The 18,681-nt window shown below is 41.4% G+C and overlaps 1 protein-coding gene across 2 annotated transcripts in view; it reads left to right on the top strand.

The window, feature by feature from the left end:
* Positions 1-18,681, top strand: part of POLQ (DNA polymerase theta) — a 98,879-nt gene that overhangs the window by 69,540 nt on the left and 10,658 nt on the right. For both annotated transcript variants that reach the window (XM_059687715.1, XM_059687716.1), the window contains exons 23-26: positions 1,393-1,519; positions 2,217-2,338; positions 5,584-5,768; positions 10,720-10,831. In XM_059687715.1, the coding sequence (XP_059543698.1) occupies positions 1,393-1,519; positions 2,217-2,338; positions 5,584-5,768; positions 10,720-10,831 (546 nt within the window). The remainder of the gene's footprint in view (positions 1-1,392; positions 1,520-2,216; positions 2,339-5,583; positions 5,769-10,719; positions 10,832-18,681) is intronic.

The following is an 18,681-nucleotide window of genomic DNA, read 5'->3' on the forward strand; positions in this document are numbered from 1 at the left end:
CAATTCCGGTCAAGGGCATGTACCTTGGTTGCGGGCACATCCCCAGTAGGGGGCGTGCAAGAGGCAGCTGATCTATGTTTCTCTCTCATCGATGTTTCTAACTCTCTATCCCTCTCCCCTCTTCTCTGTAAAAAATCAATAAAATATATTTAAATAAATAAATAAATCCTCATCTGAGGCTGTGTTACTGATTTTTAGAGAGAGAGGGAGAGGGAGAGAGAGAAAGAGAGACATTGGTTGCCTCCCATATGCACCCTAACCAGTGGTGGACCCACAAACCTGGGTATGTGCCCTGACTGGAATCAAACCCTCGACCTTTCTGTGTACAGGATGATGCTCCAACCAACTGAACAACACCAGCCAGGGACACTTCTTTTGAACAATGCTTATGTGTTCTAGAGAAATTCAACCAAGAAGTAAACAAAATGTAAAATATTTTGGGGAAAATAAAGTCTATAAACATTTAAACAAATTGCTTTCTGTTTCTTAAGAAAACTCATTAACTGCTGAAACCGGTTTGGCTCAGTGGATAGAGCGCCGGCTTGCGGACTGGAGGGTCCCAGGTTCGATTCCAGTCAAGGGCATGTACCTGGGTTGCGGGCACATCCCCAGTGGGAGATGTGCAGGAGGCAGCTGATCAATGTTTCTCTCTCATCAATGTTTCTAACTCTCTATCTCTCTCCCTTCCTCTCTGTAAAAAAAATCAATAAAATATATATATTAAAAAAAAAAAGAAAACTCATTAACTACATGATTCTAGTCTTCAGCTATGTCCATGTTAGCATTGATCCTTTTGATGAGTGATGATGGGGAGGAAAATCAGCCAGGTGAGGTCTAGAAAGGGATGTTCTACCTCTCACTGCTACTCTGTCTCCCGCATAAGCTAACTCCTCCAGCCCAGTTGTCCCTCTTCAGCACTCAGGTTGCTCTTTAGCTCCAAATCCTCTTCCCTGTATCTTGAGCATTCCTGGCTTTTAAAGGTGACGACAGGCCTTTAGCCTAGGATCCATTTGATTAGTCTTCACTCATTAATGTAACTGCTAACATTTTATAGTGCTGACATCTGATACTCATTTTAGCATAGGAATAGTTCAATTTATCAAATTATTTCTTATCATAGGCTTGTTTTCTAGAGAGCTAGGTTAAAGTAAAACATTGTATTATAGCTGATTCATATATTCACTTTTGTTGGAATTTATCTTGTACTTATTTTATCATTGTTAGGCACATAAACATAATGAAAAATATTTTATTTAAATATAAATTTATTTTATTTTAGCAATAATAGAGCATACATTTTTAAACTAATTCAGAAATGCAATTACAATTAAGATAAATGTTAGATTCCCCTCCCCCCCCCTAATTTTTTATCTTTATTCTATTTGATTTTAGGACGAATAACATTTACAGAACCAAATATTCAGAGTGTGCCAAGAGATTTTGAGATCCAAATGCCAACACTAGTAGGAGAAAGCCCACCTTCCCAAGCCCTAGGCAAAGGCCTACTTCCCATGAGCAGGTAGACATTATGTTTTTTTGTTTTTGTGTTAATATATTTTTGTGAGTATGAATGGCTGGAAAATAGCCTAGTGGACAAAATAATGAAAATAGCTGAAATTTCTGTTTTAGCTATATACATTTCTATTCTAGACACTATCCATTCCAAACCCTGAGTCTGTCTATAAAGAAGCTAGTTGAGGGGACTCTTGCCCCCTTCCCACGTGGGAGTCTGTACTTGTTCAATAAATTTCCACGTTTGCTATAAAAAAAAGAAAAAGAAGAAGCTAGTTGATGGTGAAATGCTGAAAACCCGTGCCAGGATATGCTTATTTAAGTCAAATACTAAAAGGAAGAGTTTAGCAAAGTCAGGAATATCCCCTCTTGCCCTCCTCACTTACACACAAAGGGAAGAAAAAGCATAGCTAATGTATGTTAGGTCTGGTCAAAGAGATTTGCTGAGGTGAGCTAAATGCCAATGAATTATCTCAGAAGTAGTTTGTGGGAAAGGCCTTTACAGAAATGTTTTACTTCCTACTTAATTGAATGTTTGCAAAAAAAAAAAAAAGTCTATAATCTTTGTTAAGCTTTAAAGTAAGTTTCAAATAGTAAGGTTTTTAAATTTCTTAGATGGAAACATTAACTTTACTGAAAAATCAGGCCTTTTCACATATTTGAGTCTACTTCATGTTCAGCTGATGATGTGGTTTGCTTGACAGAAGAGGAGCTAAGAAGGGCTGTGGTCTGAACTCCCTGCACCAGGCACAGACGGAGGAGAGAAGCTCAGACAGAGGGATGCCGTTTTCGGTCAGCATGCGGCACGCCTTTGTGCCTTTCCCAGGTAGGATGCTGACAGTTTTTGAGCTTCTCATTACTGTAGGGATATTTTTCAGAACACTGATAAAGCCTGCATTATGACTAAGACTCAGAAGGATGCATTCATACTTCCATCTTTCCTCTGCATAGCCTGCTTTTCCCCTTTGTGTTGCCAGGTGTGTAACAATCAGTTATCATTGTCCTCATGACCTGCTCTGTGGGAAACTTGTGTGGTGTATGGTCATTGGTAGCAGCCTGCTGAAACCATATTTTCCAAGGTTATTGAAACCCTTTTTGGAAAATCCCATGGATATTTTAGTCCTCATCCTCTTTGACTTCTGTACAGCATTTGTCACTGGTAATCAACCCTCATTTTCCTCAATCTCTCTCCTCCCTTGACCACTAAGGCACACTTTTCTGTCTCTCTTTCTGACTTGCTTTGCATTTTTCTCCAGACTGCTGCTTCCTCTTACATGGGTTATAACCCCAAGGCTGTCCTCCTGCCTGACCTGTCCTCAGTACTCTAGCCATAAACCTTTTGTCATTAAAACATTTGGAAGTCATGATCTAACTCCCAGGTAATCCCTACTGTTGGTATATACATTTGCCCTTTTATGTTTTGCAAGTTGGCAGGTCTGGGTCAGTGCAGTTAACTATATGAATTTATTTGGATTCTGTCAGAAACATATATTCTAAGAGTGAATTCAATTCTATGATAGCATTACCTGCTTGGCAAATTTCACTTTGCTTTTTAAATATGAACTAACACCATTTTACGATTGTAACCATTTTTAAGTAGTATTCAGTTCTGTGGCATTACGTAGGTTTGCCTTGTACAATAATTACCACACCCGTCTCTAGAACTTTTTCATCATCCCCAAATGGAATTCTGTGCCCATTAAACACTAACTCTCCCTCTTCTACTTCCCAGCCTTTGGTAACCACAATTCTACTTTCTCTCTCTATGAATTTGACTACTCTAGTACCTCATGTAAGTAGAGTCATACTGTATTTGTTCTTGTGTACCTGGCTTATTTCACTCCATATGATGTCTTCAAGGTTCATCCATGTTGTAGCAAGTGTTAGAATTTCCCTTCTTTTTAAGGCTGAATAATATTCCATTGTATGTGTAAACTTCATTTTCTTTATCTGTTCATCCATCAATTTATTCTTACCTAAATAATAAAATTGTTTAATGCAACTATTTTATACTGCTTCTGTTTTAAAATATTTAATTAATTTAAATATATATGAATTCAGTCTGGAAATTTCTGCCACTCAATGACTATTTTTATTCTGTTTTATTTTCTCTAAGTTTATCAATTACATGTCCTAGATATTTTAGAGTTTATAATATGCCTCACATCACAAACTATCTTTAAATAATTTTACACCACATCATCCAGAATGTAAGGAATTTTTTTATTTCCCTTTTCTTGTAATTGATTTGATCATTATGATTATCAGTTCTGCTACGTAGTTGTTTTTGCTTTAAGCAGTCTCTGCTTCCTCAGCTCCGAGAGACCATAGTGCTCTGCTTCCTCTCTCCTTCCCTGCAATGCATTCTGGGAACCTGAGACAGCTGCAGAACTCACCCCCTCCCTTCTTCCCCCCTCTCAGGGACTGTAGTCTGAATTGCCTGCTGTCCAACACCTGAACATAGTTATTTCACATATGCTGTCCAGGTTTCTCATGTTTATGGCTCTATCCACTGAGCAAAATCGGCTAGGGCAAAACTTGTTTAGTTTTGATAGGTATTGTCAAATTGCCATCTAATATAATGGAAGTAAGTTACCATTTACTTCCTAATAACAATCTATGAGTATTTTTTTTCTCAGCCTTACCACAGTGTGCTCTCCAACTTCTAGACTTTTGCAATATACATAGAGGAAAATTGTTTCTTGCTGTAGACAAATATGCATTTCTGTTATTGTGAATGAAGTTGAGCTTTCTTTAACATGTTTAAGTTTCTTTTATCCTTATTTTTATGAACTGCTTGCTTATGTTTTGTCCTGTTCTTCATTTATAGCACCTTTTTTATATGGCAATGAGTTCTTTTTAATATTAGTCAAATATTTTTCCTACTTTTTCTTCGAACCTCTTTTATTTTTTTATTTTTTTGGTTTTGCCATGCATATCTAATTCACTCATTTCTAATCCATAGGTAAATTATCTGAATAATTTAAAAAACTTTTCTTCACATATCAACCACTTGATTTTTTTCAATTGCATGTCTTTGTTTTTGTTTTATTTTGTTTTTAATCCTCCCCTGGGGACATTTTTTCCATTGCTTCCCAGAGAGAGTGGAAGGAGGTTGGGGGAGAGAGAAAGAGAGAGAGAAACATCAATGTGAGAGAGATACATAGACTGGTTGCCTCCTGCATGGGCCCCGACTGGGAGCAGGAAGCAAACTCCACAACCCAGTACATGCCCTTGACTGGGAATTGAACCCGAGACCCTTCAGTGTGAGGTCTGATAACCACTGAGAAACACCGGCCAGGGCTGGATTTTTTTTTTTTTTTATTATCCAAGTGGAGCACACATTTCTCTCCAGCCTACTTAAAATGTGCACACATTGGAAACCAGTTTGTTTGTTCGTTCATTCGTTCATTCATTCACTCATTCATTCAACAACCGTTTAAGAGTCTATTATGCCCTCGCCGGTTTGGCTCACTGGATAGAGCGTCGGCCTGGGGACTGACAGTCCCGGGTTTGATTCTGGTCAAGGGCATGTACCTTGGTTGCAGGCACACCCCCAGTAGGGGGTGTGCAGGAAGCAGCTGATCGATGCTTCTCTCTCATCGATGTTTCTAACTCTCTATCCCTCTCCCTTCCTCTCTGTAAAAAATCAATAAAATATATTTTTAAAAAAAGAGTCTATTATGTGCCAGGAACTGTGCAAAGTTTTCTATAGAATGTAAAAGAAAATTAAGTCTCTTATCCCTAAAGGTCAGTGCGGGTGAGGCATGAAAGAACCATTTTAGATTATGCGTCAGGTGCTGTGGGAACACTGAGGGAAGCACTGCCAAAGTGGTTAAGGAGCAGAGGTCAGGGGTAGCTTTATGCATGTTATGTATACTTGAAAGCTAAATGAAAAAAAAATGATCTAAGTTACAGAACTGAATTGCATCATATTAAGAGCAAGTTTTTAATTTTTGGATACATGATCTCATGGTTCTGTGTTAAAACTAAATTTCTGTCAACCTTCTCAATTATATAAAATGTGGATTTGCCATTGTTTCAGCTTTTCTAAAATTATTTCTACTTCAGGTGGTGTAATATTAGCTGCTGATTACTCTCAACTTGAACTGAGGGTCTTGGCTCATTTATCCCATGATAATCGTCTCATTCAAGTATTAAACACTGGAGCTGATGTTTTCAGGAGTATTGCAGCAGAATGGAAGATGACTGAGCCAGAGTCTGTAGGGGAAGATCTGAGGCAGCAAGCAAAGCAGGTAATCTTAATGAATATGCTTAACATCAGTGTGAATTTTAATGATTCAAAAAAATATCTCCATCATTTCCAGTTGAAGACTGATTTCTTCTTTGCATCTTTCAAACTACATTTATCTGAGCCTCTCTCATGGTATTCATTGTACTTGCCTTCGTAGAGTCAATAAAGAGAATCAGACTTACATTGAGGCAATTTAGTGTCAGAATAGCCATTTGTGCCCTGACCGATTTGGCTCAGTGGATAGAGCAATGGCCTGAGGACTGAAGGGTCCCGGGTTTGATTCCAGTCAGGGGCATGTACCTTGGTTGCGGGCACATCCCCAGTGGGAGGCATGCAGGAGGCAGCTGATTGATGTTTCTCTCTCATCGATGTTTCCGACTATCCCTCTCCCTTCCTCTCTGTAAAAAAATCAATAAAATATATTAAAAAAAAAAGAATAGCCATTTGCATTAGTGGTGGTGGTTGTTGTTGTTGTTGTTGTGTGTGTGTGTATGTATTTAAAAAATCTCTTTGTAGTCTGCAAGCATCCATATTTTCATCTATTTTCACATATCATTGAGCCACGGTGCTTTTTATAAAAAGACTAGAGGCCCAGTGCACAAAAATTTGTGCACTCAGGGGAGGGGGTCCCTCAGCCCGGCCTGTGCCCTCTTGCAGTCTGGGACCCCTCGAGGGATGTTCACCTGCTGGCTTAGGCCCACTCCATGGGGAATCGGGCCTAAGCTGGCAGTCAGACATCCCTCTGGCAGCCCGGGAGCCCTCGGGGGATGTCCACTTGCCAGCAGGGGCAGGCCTAAGCTGCAGTCGGACATCCTTAGTGCTGCTGAGGAGGCGGGAGAGCCTCCCGCCACCACTGCTGTGCTGGCAGCCATCATCCTGGCTTGTGGCTGAGCAGAGCTCCCCCTGTGGGAGTACACTGACCACCAGGAGTCATCTCCTGCATTGGGTGTCTGCCCCCTGATGGTCAGTGTGTGTCATTCCCAGTCATTCTGCTGTTAGGGTTAATTTGCATATTACCCTTTTATTATATAGGATGGAGGCCTACTGCATGGGTGGAGGCCAGCTGGTTTGCCCTGAAGGGTATCCCAGATCAGGGTGGGGGTCCTGCTGGGGTGCCTGGCCAGCCTGGGTGAGGGGCTGAGGGCTGTTTTCAGGCTGGCCACACCCCCTTCAGGGTGGGGGTCCCCACTGGGGTGCATGGCCAACCTGAGTGAGGGGCTGATGGCTGTTTGTAGGCTGGTCAAGCCCCCCAGCGAGGACCCTCACCCCATGGGGGTGTAGCCAGCCTGGGTGAGGGGCTGCTGGCTGTTGGCAGGCTGGCCACAGCCCCTTCAGGGGTGGGGGGTCCTGCTGGGGTTCCTGGCCAATCTGGGTGAGGGGCTGAGGGCCGTTTTCAGGCTGGCCACACCCACGGGCTGGAAGCAGGTATCTGGGATTTATTTAACTTCTATAATTGAAACTTTGTAGCCTTGGTCCGGCTGGAAGAAGGATCTGGGATTTATTTATCTTCTATAATCAAAATTTTGTAGCCATGAGTGGAGCTCAGGGCCAGCCAGGGCAGGCAGGAAGCTTGGCTTTCTCCATCGCCAGGGCAACCCCAGCCTCCTGCTTGCTCCAGCTCCGTGGCCGCCACCATCTTTGTGATAGAGTGAGGAAGTGATGGTTAATTTGCATATTACTCTTTTATTAGATAGGATGCTCTCTAAATGTTTGTTAAAAAATAAATATTGCTGTACTGTGAATTATAATTAACTAGAGGCCCGGTGTCCCTCAGCCTAGTCTGCACCCTCTCCAATCTGGGACCCCTCAGGGGATGTCCGACTGCCAATTTAGGCCCGATCCTGCAGTCGGACATCCCTCTCATATTCTGGGACTGCTGGCTCCCAACCGCTAGCCTGCCTGCCTGCCTGATTGCCCCTAACTGCCTCTGCCTGCCAGCCTGATCACCCCCTAACGGCACCCCTGCTGGACTGATCACCCCCAACTGCCTTCCCCTGCTGCCCGATCGCCCCCAACTGCCCTCCCCTGCCAGCCTGATCACCCCCAACTGCCCTCCCCTGCTGGCCCAGTCATCCCCAACTGCCCTCCTCTGCAAGCCCAGTCACCCCCAACTGCCCTCCCCTGCCAGCCTGATCGCCCCTAACTGCTCTCCCCTGCAGACCCAGTCGCCCCCAACTGCCCTCCCCTGCCAGCCAGATTGCCCCTAACTGCCCTCCCCTGCAGGCCCAGTCACCCCCATCTGCCCTCCCCTGCTGGCCCGATCGCCCCCAGCTGTTCTCCCCTGTTGGCCTGATTGCCCACAACTGCCATCCCCTGCTAGTCATCTTGTGGCAACTATCTTGTGACGATGTTGGTGTGGCCATCTTGTGATGATGCGAGGGTGAGACACCACTTAGGCTTTTCTTAGTATAGATAACTGATAGCTTTTTAGTTTTTTGAGGCCATTGGTTAGCTAATCCACCTGTGAACTTCATCCTCCCTTGGACCTTTCAAGTGGGCCCACATAGTTTCTACTCCTGAATGATGTCAGGCACAAAGACCATCAAAGGCCACATTTACACCCTTTCCTGGCCTGGGTTAACACCAATGCTTCCTTACCTTACCACATGACCTGTGGGAAATCTGATGCCATTTTCAAGAAAATAGGGTTGATGGCTGAGGTAAAGGCATGCCACTCCCACCTCTAAGATCCTGCTTTACTAGTTTTACATTTACTAGGATGCTCACAGCTGTAATTCTTGACTGGCTCATTGGGCATGAAGCACTTCCTCTCACCATTGTCTGTTCTCAACCTTGGCTGCACATTAGAATCACCTGGGAATCTTTTTAAAATCCTGATTTCTGGGCCTCGTCCTCCGGAAATTCTGTTTCTTTGTTATGGGGTGAGGCCACAACATTAGTAACAAACAGAATTTCCGGAGGATGAGGCCCAGAAATCAGGATTTTAAAAAGATTCCCAGGTGATTCTAATGTGCAGCCAAGGTTGAGAACCACTGGTTTAGCACCAACACTGTTTCTCCCATGACTTAGAAAGCCAGCTTTGTCTTCTCTATTTAATCTCCTTTGGGGTCCTGCATTTAGCAAGAATCAAACCCCAGGTAAAATAGGTAATATGCTAATATTTAATCCTCAAAATAAACCGGTGAAATAGGTATTATTTTTATCTTCATTTTATATAGGAGGAAACTGAGACACAGAAAGTTAGCAATTTGCTTAAGGTCTTATAGCTATAAATGGTAGAGCCAGGATAAGTTCAAAATGCCAGAATTTAAACATTCTGACTTTGTAACCTAAACATTTCCCCCTAATGATAGTGGCCTCTGTTTAATAAGTTCTTGCATGATTTAATAGTGTTTATGCTATATCAATTTTCCTAAATTACTATTCACTGAACTATCTAATTCTTGAGGTTTTGTTTTGTTTTGTTAGATCTCTAAAATCTTAACACTAAGTAATATCTGAGTTTAAAAAAGGGAAAAAAAATCAGCATCACAACAAAATATAGAAAGATCAAAAAGGAAAACAAAAAAGGAAAAAAATTGTCTCAATGTATTCAAAAAAAGGAAAAAGCAAAATACTATTAGCTGTCTTATCACATTAAAAGTATTTTGGAAGTCTTTTTTTTACTAATATGTATTTATTGTTTTCAAAGAGAGAAAGGAAGAAGGGGAGAGAGATAAAAACATCAATGATGAGAGAAAATCATTGATTGGCTGCCTCTTGCACACCCCCTGCTGGGGACCAGCCCTGCAACCCTGGCATGTGCCCTGACTGCAATCAAACTGTAACCTGGTTCATATGTTGACATTTAACCACTGAACAACACTGGCCAGGCTGGCATTCTAATACTCATTTTTTGCAAGTTACCTTTTAAAATTTTTGTAAGTTACCTTTTAAAGCAAGTTCTATATACATGTTTACTTAACATGTATATAGAACTTGCTTTATGGCATGCAGTTTTCTAAACACATAACTGATTTAATCCTAACAATCCCATGATATAGGTATTACTACTGTCTTCATCTTATGAATGAAGAAATCAAGATGCTAAAGGTTTCTGTAGCTTGTGCTAGATAATATATCTTGTAAATGCTGAAACTAGGATTTGGACCCATGCAATACTTATTAAATCAGTTTATTTATTGACCTATTTAGATCATTTTCCTTCATTATATCTAAAATTTCATTACTTTTTGTTTAACTCAAATGAATTCTGCAGTTGTGGGATTTCAGGTGGCTGTGAGGTGAAAAGGATATTTATTTCCAATAAGTCTTCCTATTAGCAGGCTCTTTTAGTGCTATCTAAAGGTGGGGATAGGAGTGTTTGTACGCGTTTCTTTCCTACTCCTAGGCACTTCTTTAAGCAGAAGTTAATGAGGTTTTGAGGAGTTATGAGGAGTAGAAAACTTCTCTGAAGACTGGATAAATGACAAAGAATCAGAAATAAATCTTCCCTTTTAAATCATAGGATTAGCCCTGGCCAATGTGACACAGTTGGTTGGAGCATCATCTTGTACACCAGAAGGTGGCGGGTTCTATTCCTGATCAGGGCACACGCTCAGGTTGCAGGTTCGATCCCCAATTGGGGGTCGTGCAGGAGGCAACTAATCTCTCTCTCTCTCTCTCTCTCTCTCTCTCTCTCTCTCTCTCTCTCTCTCTCTCATATCAATAAAAATAAATAAGTCACTAGGATTACCTTCTTAAAACACACAACATTCATGTTCAATCCCACCCTATGTTTCTTTTCGTCTCCAAAAAAACAGTACTGCTAAAAGGCAGAAAAGATGTTTAGCTTTTATGAATCTAACCCACCAAAACAGATCTAATCATTTCTCTGACTCACTATGAAATAAAATGCTTATCAAATTTCAATCTTAATCAACTTTTTATATTTGCATTTTATGTAGTTATGACCTTTCATTTACTTACTGAGTGTGCTGCCCTCCTTTCAGATTTGCTATGGAATCATTTATGGAATGGGAGCTAAGTCTTTGGGAGAGCAGATGGGCATTAAAGAAAACGATGCTGCTTGCTACATCGACTCCTTCAAATCCAGATACACCGGTAAAGAAGCCTCGAGTGTTACCTTCTAGGTGCTATTCTTTTCAACTGTCTTTCCATATTATATTCATTTTAAAATTTTGCAATACAGAATTTTTATTAACATATTAATTGGAGGTTTTCATCAGACATGTTAATGAAATAACATTAACCTTATTATAATTAGTTACTAAGATGTGCTTTTTTTTCATAAAAGTAGGGATGGAAATGGAATAGCGGAATGCAGCAAATGTATATGCTACCATGTGATTGTGAATATCTCATACAATCTTGGACTTATCCTGTGCTTTAGGTTTAGATGGCTTTAACATGAAACAGTAGGCCATTGGTAAATGTACCACAACTTGTGAGAGAACAATTGTTGTTATAGAGCAACTTGAGTATCACTATTTTAAATTTTCTTTTGGCAGTTTATTGAGGTATAATGTAGATAGAATAAAAAAATTCACCCTATTTAGGTGTATAGTTCTATGAATTTTGACAAATGCACACAGTCATATAATCTATACCAGAACCAAGATATAGAACCATCACCCCAGAAAATTCTTTTATGCTTCTTTGTAATCAACTTTGTCCCCAGTCCTCCAAAAGAAATCTTTATTTACACATGACATGATCTTGTACATCAAAAATCATATGAATTTTACAAAAACAACTACTAAAAGAAATATCTAAATTTAGCAAGCTCCCACCATACAAAGTCAAGTTCTAAAAATCAGTTATATTTCTACTAGTAATAAACAATTACTGTATAAATTAAAAATAAAACTATATATATATATATATATATATATATATATATATATATATATATATGGCTAAGTGTCTGTCCGACCAATAGCTCTGATGCACACTGACCACCAGGGGGCAGACACTCAATGCCAGAGCTGCCATGACACACACTGGCCGGCACCACAGACCTGGCGCTGACAAACCAACACTCGGCTTCCCACAAGTGGGACACAGGCCCCGCCACCTCCCCGGAGTGACACCCCACCAAATCACAGCCAATGCTGCCAAGAGCCCAGGGCACAAAATGCGGCTCATAGCCCAGCCCAGCTTGAAATGGTCGCTGTGGACACCCGGGTAATGGTGTTTCATAGCAACGCCTAGCTTCCTTTCCCTAGCAACTAGTCTCCTTGGAGTTTTTTCAGCCCAAGAACTCGACTTGCTTTATAGCCAGGTGCAAACATTTTACATTTTAACCAAATGTCTGTGAAGCGTTTCCCTGTGCCTCATCTCATTTGATCCTCACAGAAGTCCTGGAATAGGTAGATAGTAGACTTGGTAGAATCCTATTTTCTTTTCATTAGCAAGACAACGGAGATTTAGAAAGTTTAGAAACTTGAGCCGACTGAAAAGAAGTAAGAAATGGTGGAACTTAAAAATGACTTCAGGATTTCTCACTGTGCAGAATATAGTCAAACACTGCTGCAGTTAAATATTTTACCCGTTGTTCTCCCTGTGTGATCTACAATAATAATCTGTTTTGTGTTGATATTTACTTCTGTGTCGCTGACAATTACCTGAAAGAGAAGTTGGGGTGCCTCACTGGGCTGGAAAAAGTTTAAATCAGAAGGCAGGTCTAATTAAGCAAGTTTATTCTATATAAAAGGCTAAGTTGACTCACGCATGTGCGATACATATAAAGCTCTTGCTGGCACCAATCGCATGCATGTGTTTCGATCTTTCATTGTTGATCATGAATTTGGTTGACACTTCTATTATAGAGAAAGGGTGAATAGCGATATTAACATATTCCTTCTAATTAATTTCCTTTCAGTGTTCACAAATCTGTGTACCGGGTCACTAGTTTATAATAACATCAGAACACATGAAATACTTAGGCTAAATTTAATAATTTCAATATTTTATTGAAAACTTCAAAGCAATCCTGAGAGAAACTGAAGAATACTTAAATAAATGGGAGGTTTACCATGTGAGTTTATTAGAAGACAAAATATTGTTATGATGACAATTCAGTGCAATGCCAATGAAAATTTTATTAGACTCTTGTACAGAATTAGATAAGCTGACTCTAAATTTATATGGAAATTCAAAGGGACTGGAATAACATTTTTTGGAGAAGTACAATGTTGAGTGATTTTGAAATTTATTATAAAACTACAATAATTAAGGTGGGCATAAGAGTAGACGTAGAGAACAGTGTGTCACAATAAAGAGCCCAGAAATCGACCTGTTACGTATGTTGCAAGTGGATTTTCAACTAAATTACCATGGTAATTCATTGGAAGAAAAATAGTCTTGTCAACCACTGGTGTCTAGGACAACTAGATACCAGTATGGGGAAAAAAGTGAACTTTAACTTTTTTTTCACATTATATTAAAAAATTAACTTGATATGGAGCATAGTCCTAAAAGTAAAGGCTAAAACTATGAAACTATATATCTTCCAGAAGAAACAGGGAGAAAAGCTTTGTGATATTGAGATAGGCAAAAATGTCTTAGATGATAACAACACTGAGTCATAAAAGATAAATACTGATAGCCCAACTGGTGTTGCTCAGTGGTTGAACATTGACCTATGAACCAGGGGTCATGGTTTGATTCCCAGTCGGGGCACATGCCCCGATTTGCAGGCTCAATCCCCAGTGTGGGGTGTGCAGGAGGCAGCCAATCTATTATTCTCTCTCATCATTGATGTTTCTATCTCTCTCCCTCTCCCTTACTCTCTGAAATCAATAAAAATATTTTTTAAGAAAATATAAATACTCATAAAGAAACCAGTAAGGAAATGTAAAGGCAAACCACAGACTCAGAGAAAATATTTACAGCTCCTATTATCTGACAAAGGATTTACATCCAGAATATTTAAGAACTCTTATAACACAACTAGAGGCCCAGTACACGAATTTGTGCATGGGTGGGGTCCGCCTGCCCCAACCTAATGGGGGCCAATCGGGGGCAGGGCCAGCTGGGAGGTCTAATGCTGGAAGCTACAGCTTTCCTCCAGCTGGATCTAATTATACTTTAAGGATGGCCAAAAGAAAACCCACAACAGAACTATTTTGCATTTCATGTGCCATGAGATGAAGTTGTTTATGTGTTGTTTTCAAACGTATATCAAGATGGATGATGGCCCTTTAATGATTTTTGCATTCTTCCTGGGGTTCTACTCTAAGTTTCCCAATATGATCATCATGTCTGTTTGTTTAAAAGGTTTTCTGTTTTTTAATGTGCCTACCCTTTGCTGTTGCTCCTGGCAACCTGCAGGTCTTCTTCGCTGCCCCATTTAAAGAGAGATTGAAAGCTCACCTAATCTGCAAGGCACTGCAATTTCACAAAATCCCCACCCAGCCTCTCTACATTCCTCAGCAAAGGGCCGCCATCCCGTTAATGCTTAGGTAACCTTTTTGACTAACTTGGAAGGTCTCCTGGGGCTGCAGGCCATGCAGGGAGAATTCCACACCTTGGCTGCAGTATTAGCAGAGCCCTCTGGAGACTCTGGTCAGGGTCAGAAGGGACTGATAATTATTTTCTTGTGCTTGCACTAAATGTACATGCACCAGGGAGCCAGGTAGTGATATAGGGGTATTGGGGGCTGATCAGGGTGGAGGCCGCCCAGGGGGAGGTGCCATGGGCAGTTGGCAGCCAGCCCCGTCCCCGATTGGGGTGTTGAGGGCCGATCAGGGGCCAGGCCGGCCGGGGGGTTGGGGGAGCCAATCGCTGCCTGGATCAGGCTGGTTGGCTCCCACAGAGCATGTCATAGCCACCGGTCGGTCTGGTCATTCTGGTTGTTCTGCCATAACAGTCGCTGGGCTTTTATATATATATATATATATATATATATATATATATATATATATATATATATATATATATATATATATGCTAAGAAGGCAAATAATCCAATAAAATAAAGGTCAAAGATTTGAACAGACACTTCACAAAAGAAGATAGATGAATGACCACATCAAATGTTATCATTTGTTAGTCATCAGGGAAAAGAAAATTAAAACCACAAAGAGATGCTATTACAAAAACAAAAAGAGCCCTGACTGGTTTGGCTCAGTGAATTGAGCATAGGTCTGGGGACTGAAGGGTCCCGGGTTCAATTCTGGTTGAGAGCACATGCCCAGTTGCAGGCTCTCTCCCCAGTGGGTGTGCGTGCAGGAGGCAGCCAATCAATGATTCTCTCTTATTATTGATATTTCTATCTCTCCCTCTCCCTTCCTCTCTGAAATCAATAAAAACATATTTTTTAAAAAACACAAGAAAAATGACTAAAATTAGAAACATTAATATCTCTTTAACATTGCTGTTAGAGTTGTGAAATGGTATAACCACTTTGGAAATTAGTATGGCTCTTTCATACAAAGTTAAACATAGACTAAGCCATTTGATCCTGCAATTGCACTATTGAGAGCATTTACCCAAGAAAAATGAAAACATATGTCCAAAGACTTGTTAATGTAAAAACATTCAAACCGGTAAAGAATTTTTGTGAGTTTATTTGAGCCAAACTGTCAACAATTGTCAGGAAGCAGTATCTCAATGGATTAGGATAATGCTCCAGAGAGTGGCAGTTTTTCATCTATTTTTATACATTGTAATCTGCCGGGGTCCAACCCCAGCGGGTCCAGGGGTCCCCAAAGGTGTGGACGGAGTCGGCGAAGAAGGAATGACACGGAGACAGCGTTCAGTTGATCAGCAACCTAGCCAGGATCTCTAGCCCGGATCTCCAGAGAGGTTCTGCTTCGGATCTCCAGCGAGGTTCTGTAGCCATGTTCCCTCGCTAGGTTCTCCAGCCAGGTTCTGTCCAGGCTCTCCAGTCAGGTTCAGTGTCCAGGTTTCAGTCAGGTTCTCCTGCCAATCTCCGCAGTCAGGTTCAGTCCAGGATCCCCTGCCATGCTCTCTCGCCAGGCTTTGCCTCCAAGCTCCGAGGCCAGTCCCTGTCCAGGATCCTCCGGCATGCTCTCGCCAGCGAAGTTCTTCTGTCCCTAGAGAACGTTCTGTGCCTAGGCTCTGTCTCTCTTGGTCCTGTCTTCCAAGCCCTGTGTTCTCAGTTCTGTCTTCTGAGTTCTGAGTGTTTCTGTCTTGTTACAACTGTATTTATACCAGTTGATTCAATCCTATCAATCTCTATTACAAAGGTTAGGGCGTTTCTTATCTCCATTCCAGGGAGAAAAGATTATGTAGTTTAAGCATGATTGTTCGTAGTTAAAGGGATTAATTACCCGCCTGGCACTTAGTTGAGTGGTTTTATTCCCTCCCTAACTTCAGGGGAAAATCCCTACCTGGGGATTCAACCTTTCTCGGAGAGGTGACCTTGGTTAAAACACAGCGCCAAGAAGGTGAGCAAACATATTAAGAGCCGTATGCCATATATGCCAGGTCCCTTGAAACAGCAAGGATGGACCGGCTCCCGGCAGCAATCAAAGGAGGTGATGTAGGTGGGTTACATGAAATCCATTGGTGATTAGAGAGGCAGGAGAAAACAAAGGCAGGGTGGGGGGGATCTCTGGGATTGGATAAAAAGTAAAATGATAGGTACATACTTAGGTGGGTGCAGGATACTTAATAGTCAATAATTAACCTGATAACAATACAGTGAAGGAATTTCGGGTATCTGCCCTGGTGCCCAGACACATTAGGTTGTGCCCCAAGGGATCTGGAAAAAGGGAAGTTACAAGTTATCCAGACATTTCCAGGATTTGTTATCATAGATGCAAAAAGACAGATGGGCTCATTTAAGGTAAAGTTTGACCTTGTCAGTGAAGATACCAGCCTAGGACGTAACTACCCACCATGACTGCTTTTAGTTAAAGTTACTTTCAGACCATCCTTTGTGGTTACTTTAGGTCTCTGAGTTTGCAAGACTGCCATGCAGGCCTTCCCTGAGCTTGTCAGGTTAGCATGTGGACTTGAACATGAACGTTATAGTAGTTTTATTCATAACAGCCCAAGATTGGGAACAGTCCAAATGCCTATCAACGTGACTATAAATAAACAGATTTTGGTATATCTCTGTGATGTAATACTACTTAGCAAAAGAAGGCAGACACAAATGAGAACATACAGTATATTTCAATCTTTTATGATTTTCAAGAACATAAAAACTATAATATCCTATATAATAAAAGCCTATTATGCTAAGTGTCTGGTTGTCCGGTCGGCCATTCAATCCATCAAAGCGTGATATGCTAATGATATGCTAAGGCTGCTCAACTGCTTGCATTAATGTGTACTGACTACCAGGGGGAAGACAGTCGATCAGTTGACCAGTCGCTATGACCTGCACTGACCACCAGGAGGCAGACGCTCTGACCAGTAGGTTAGCTTGCTACTGGGGTCTGGCTGATCAGGACTGATCGAGACACATCAGACACACCCTGGAGCCCTCCTGTGGTCCCTCCCTGGCTGGCCAACCTCCCACATCCCTCCTCGGCCCCGATTGTGCACCCGGTGGGGCCCCTCAGCCTGGCCTCCGCTCTCTCACAATCTGGGCTGAGGGACCCCCCCACTCCCGAGTGCATGTGGGATCAGGCCTAAACCAGCAGTCAGACATCCCTCTTGCAATCTGGGACTGCTGGCTCCTAACCGCTCACCTGCCTGCCTGTTTGCCCCTAACCGCTCACCTGCCTGCCTAATTGCCCCAACTGCCTCTCCCTCGGCCCCCACTGCTGCGGCTTTGTCTGGACGGATGTCCAGAGTGACATCGGAAGGTTGTTCAGCTGTCCGGTCTAGTTAGCATATTATGCTTTTATTATTATAGATCATTCACCTGAAATGGGTGCTGTTTACTGTATGTAGATTATATCTTAGAATTCATTATTGTTTTTATTTATTTATTTATTTTTAAATATATTTTTATTGATTTCAGAGAAGAAGGGAGAGGGAGAGAGAAATAGAAACATCAATGATGAGAGAGAATCATTGTTCGGCTGCCTCTTGCACACCCCACCCTGGGGATCCAGCTGCAACCCAGGCATATGCCCTGACCTGAATCTAACTGTGACCTCCTGGTTCATAGGTTGATGCTCAGCCACTGAGCCATGCCCAGCCCGGCTCATTGTTTTTTGTTTGTTTGTTTTCATTGTGTGTTTTTTAAAGTAGTTCTTTCAATCTCTAAATATTAGAAGGCCTCCTACCGAGTCAGGTAAGAGAAATTGTAGAGCTTTCTTAAATCTCATCCTTTTATTTGCTCTTCACTCAACAAACTCACAGTAATTCCTAAGGAGAAAAGGCTGAGCCTGATTGCTTTCTGAGCTTCCATGCCAGTGGTCACATATCACCACCAGCCGTACCTGGCAGCGCAGGGTTTTCTCTTCTTCCCATCACTCACTTTCCTCAAATGTTTCTCCTGTGTCAGCCACACAACAGAAATCCTCAAACGAGGAATTCCAATTGGGAGGCATTAGTGTTTATTACTCAGGATGAGCAGAGCTATGAGAAAGCAGAGATCGCATATATGAATAAAGTTAGATAAGCATAGTCTCTATACTTTTGGTATATTTCTTTATATTGAAACTATTTTTTTAATTGTTTTATTGCTTAAAGTATTACAAAGAGTATTATATATGTCTCCTTTTTTTTTTCTCCCCTTGACCTTCCCCTAGCCTCCCATACCCCTCAGTGTCTTATGTCCATTGGTTATGCTTATATGCATGCATACAAGTCCTTCAGCTGATCTCTTACCCCCCGCCCCCAACCCTCCCCGGCCTTCCCTCTGTAGTTTGACAGTCTGTTCGATGTTGCTCTGCCTCTGTATCTATTTTTGCTCATCAGTTTATAATGGTCTTAATTATCCATAAATGAGTGAGATCATGTGGTATTTTTCCTTCATTGACTGGCTTATACTATTGAATGAAAATAATAATGACTTTAGTTGT

This window comes from Myotis daubentonii, chromosome 3, assembly GCF_963259705.1.
Source record: "Myotis daubentonii chromosome 3, mMyoDau2.1, whole genome shotgun sequence".
Classification (NCBI taxonomy): Eukaryota; Metazoa; Chordata; class Mammalia; order Chiroptera; family Vespertilionidae; genus Myotis; species Myotis daubentonii.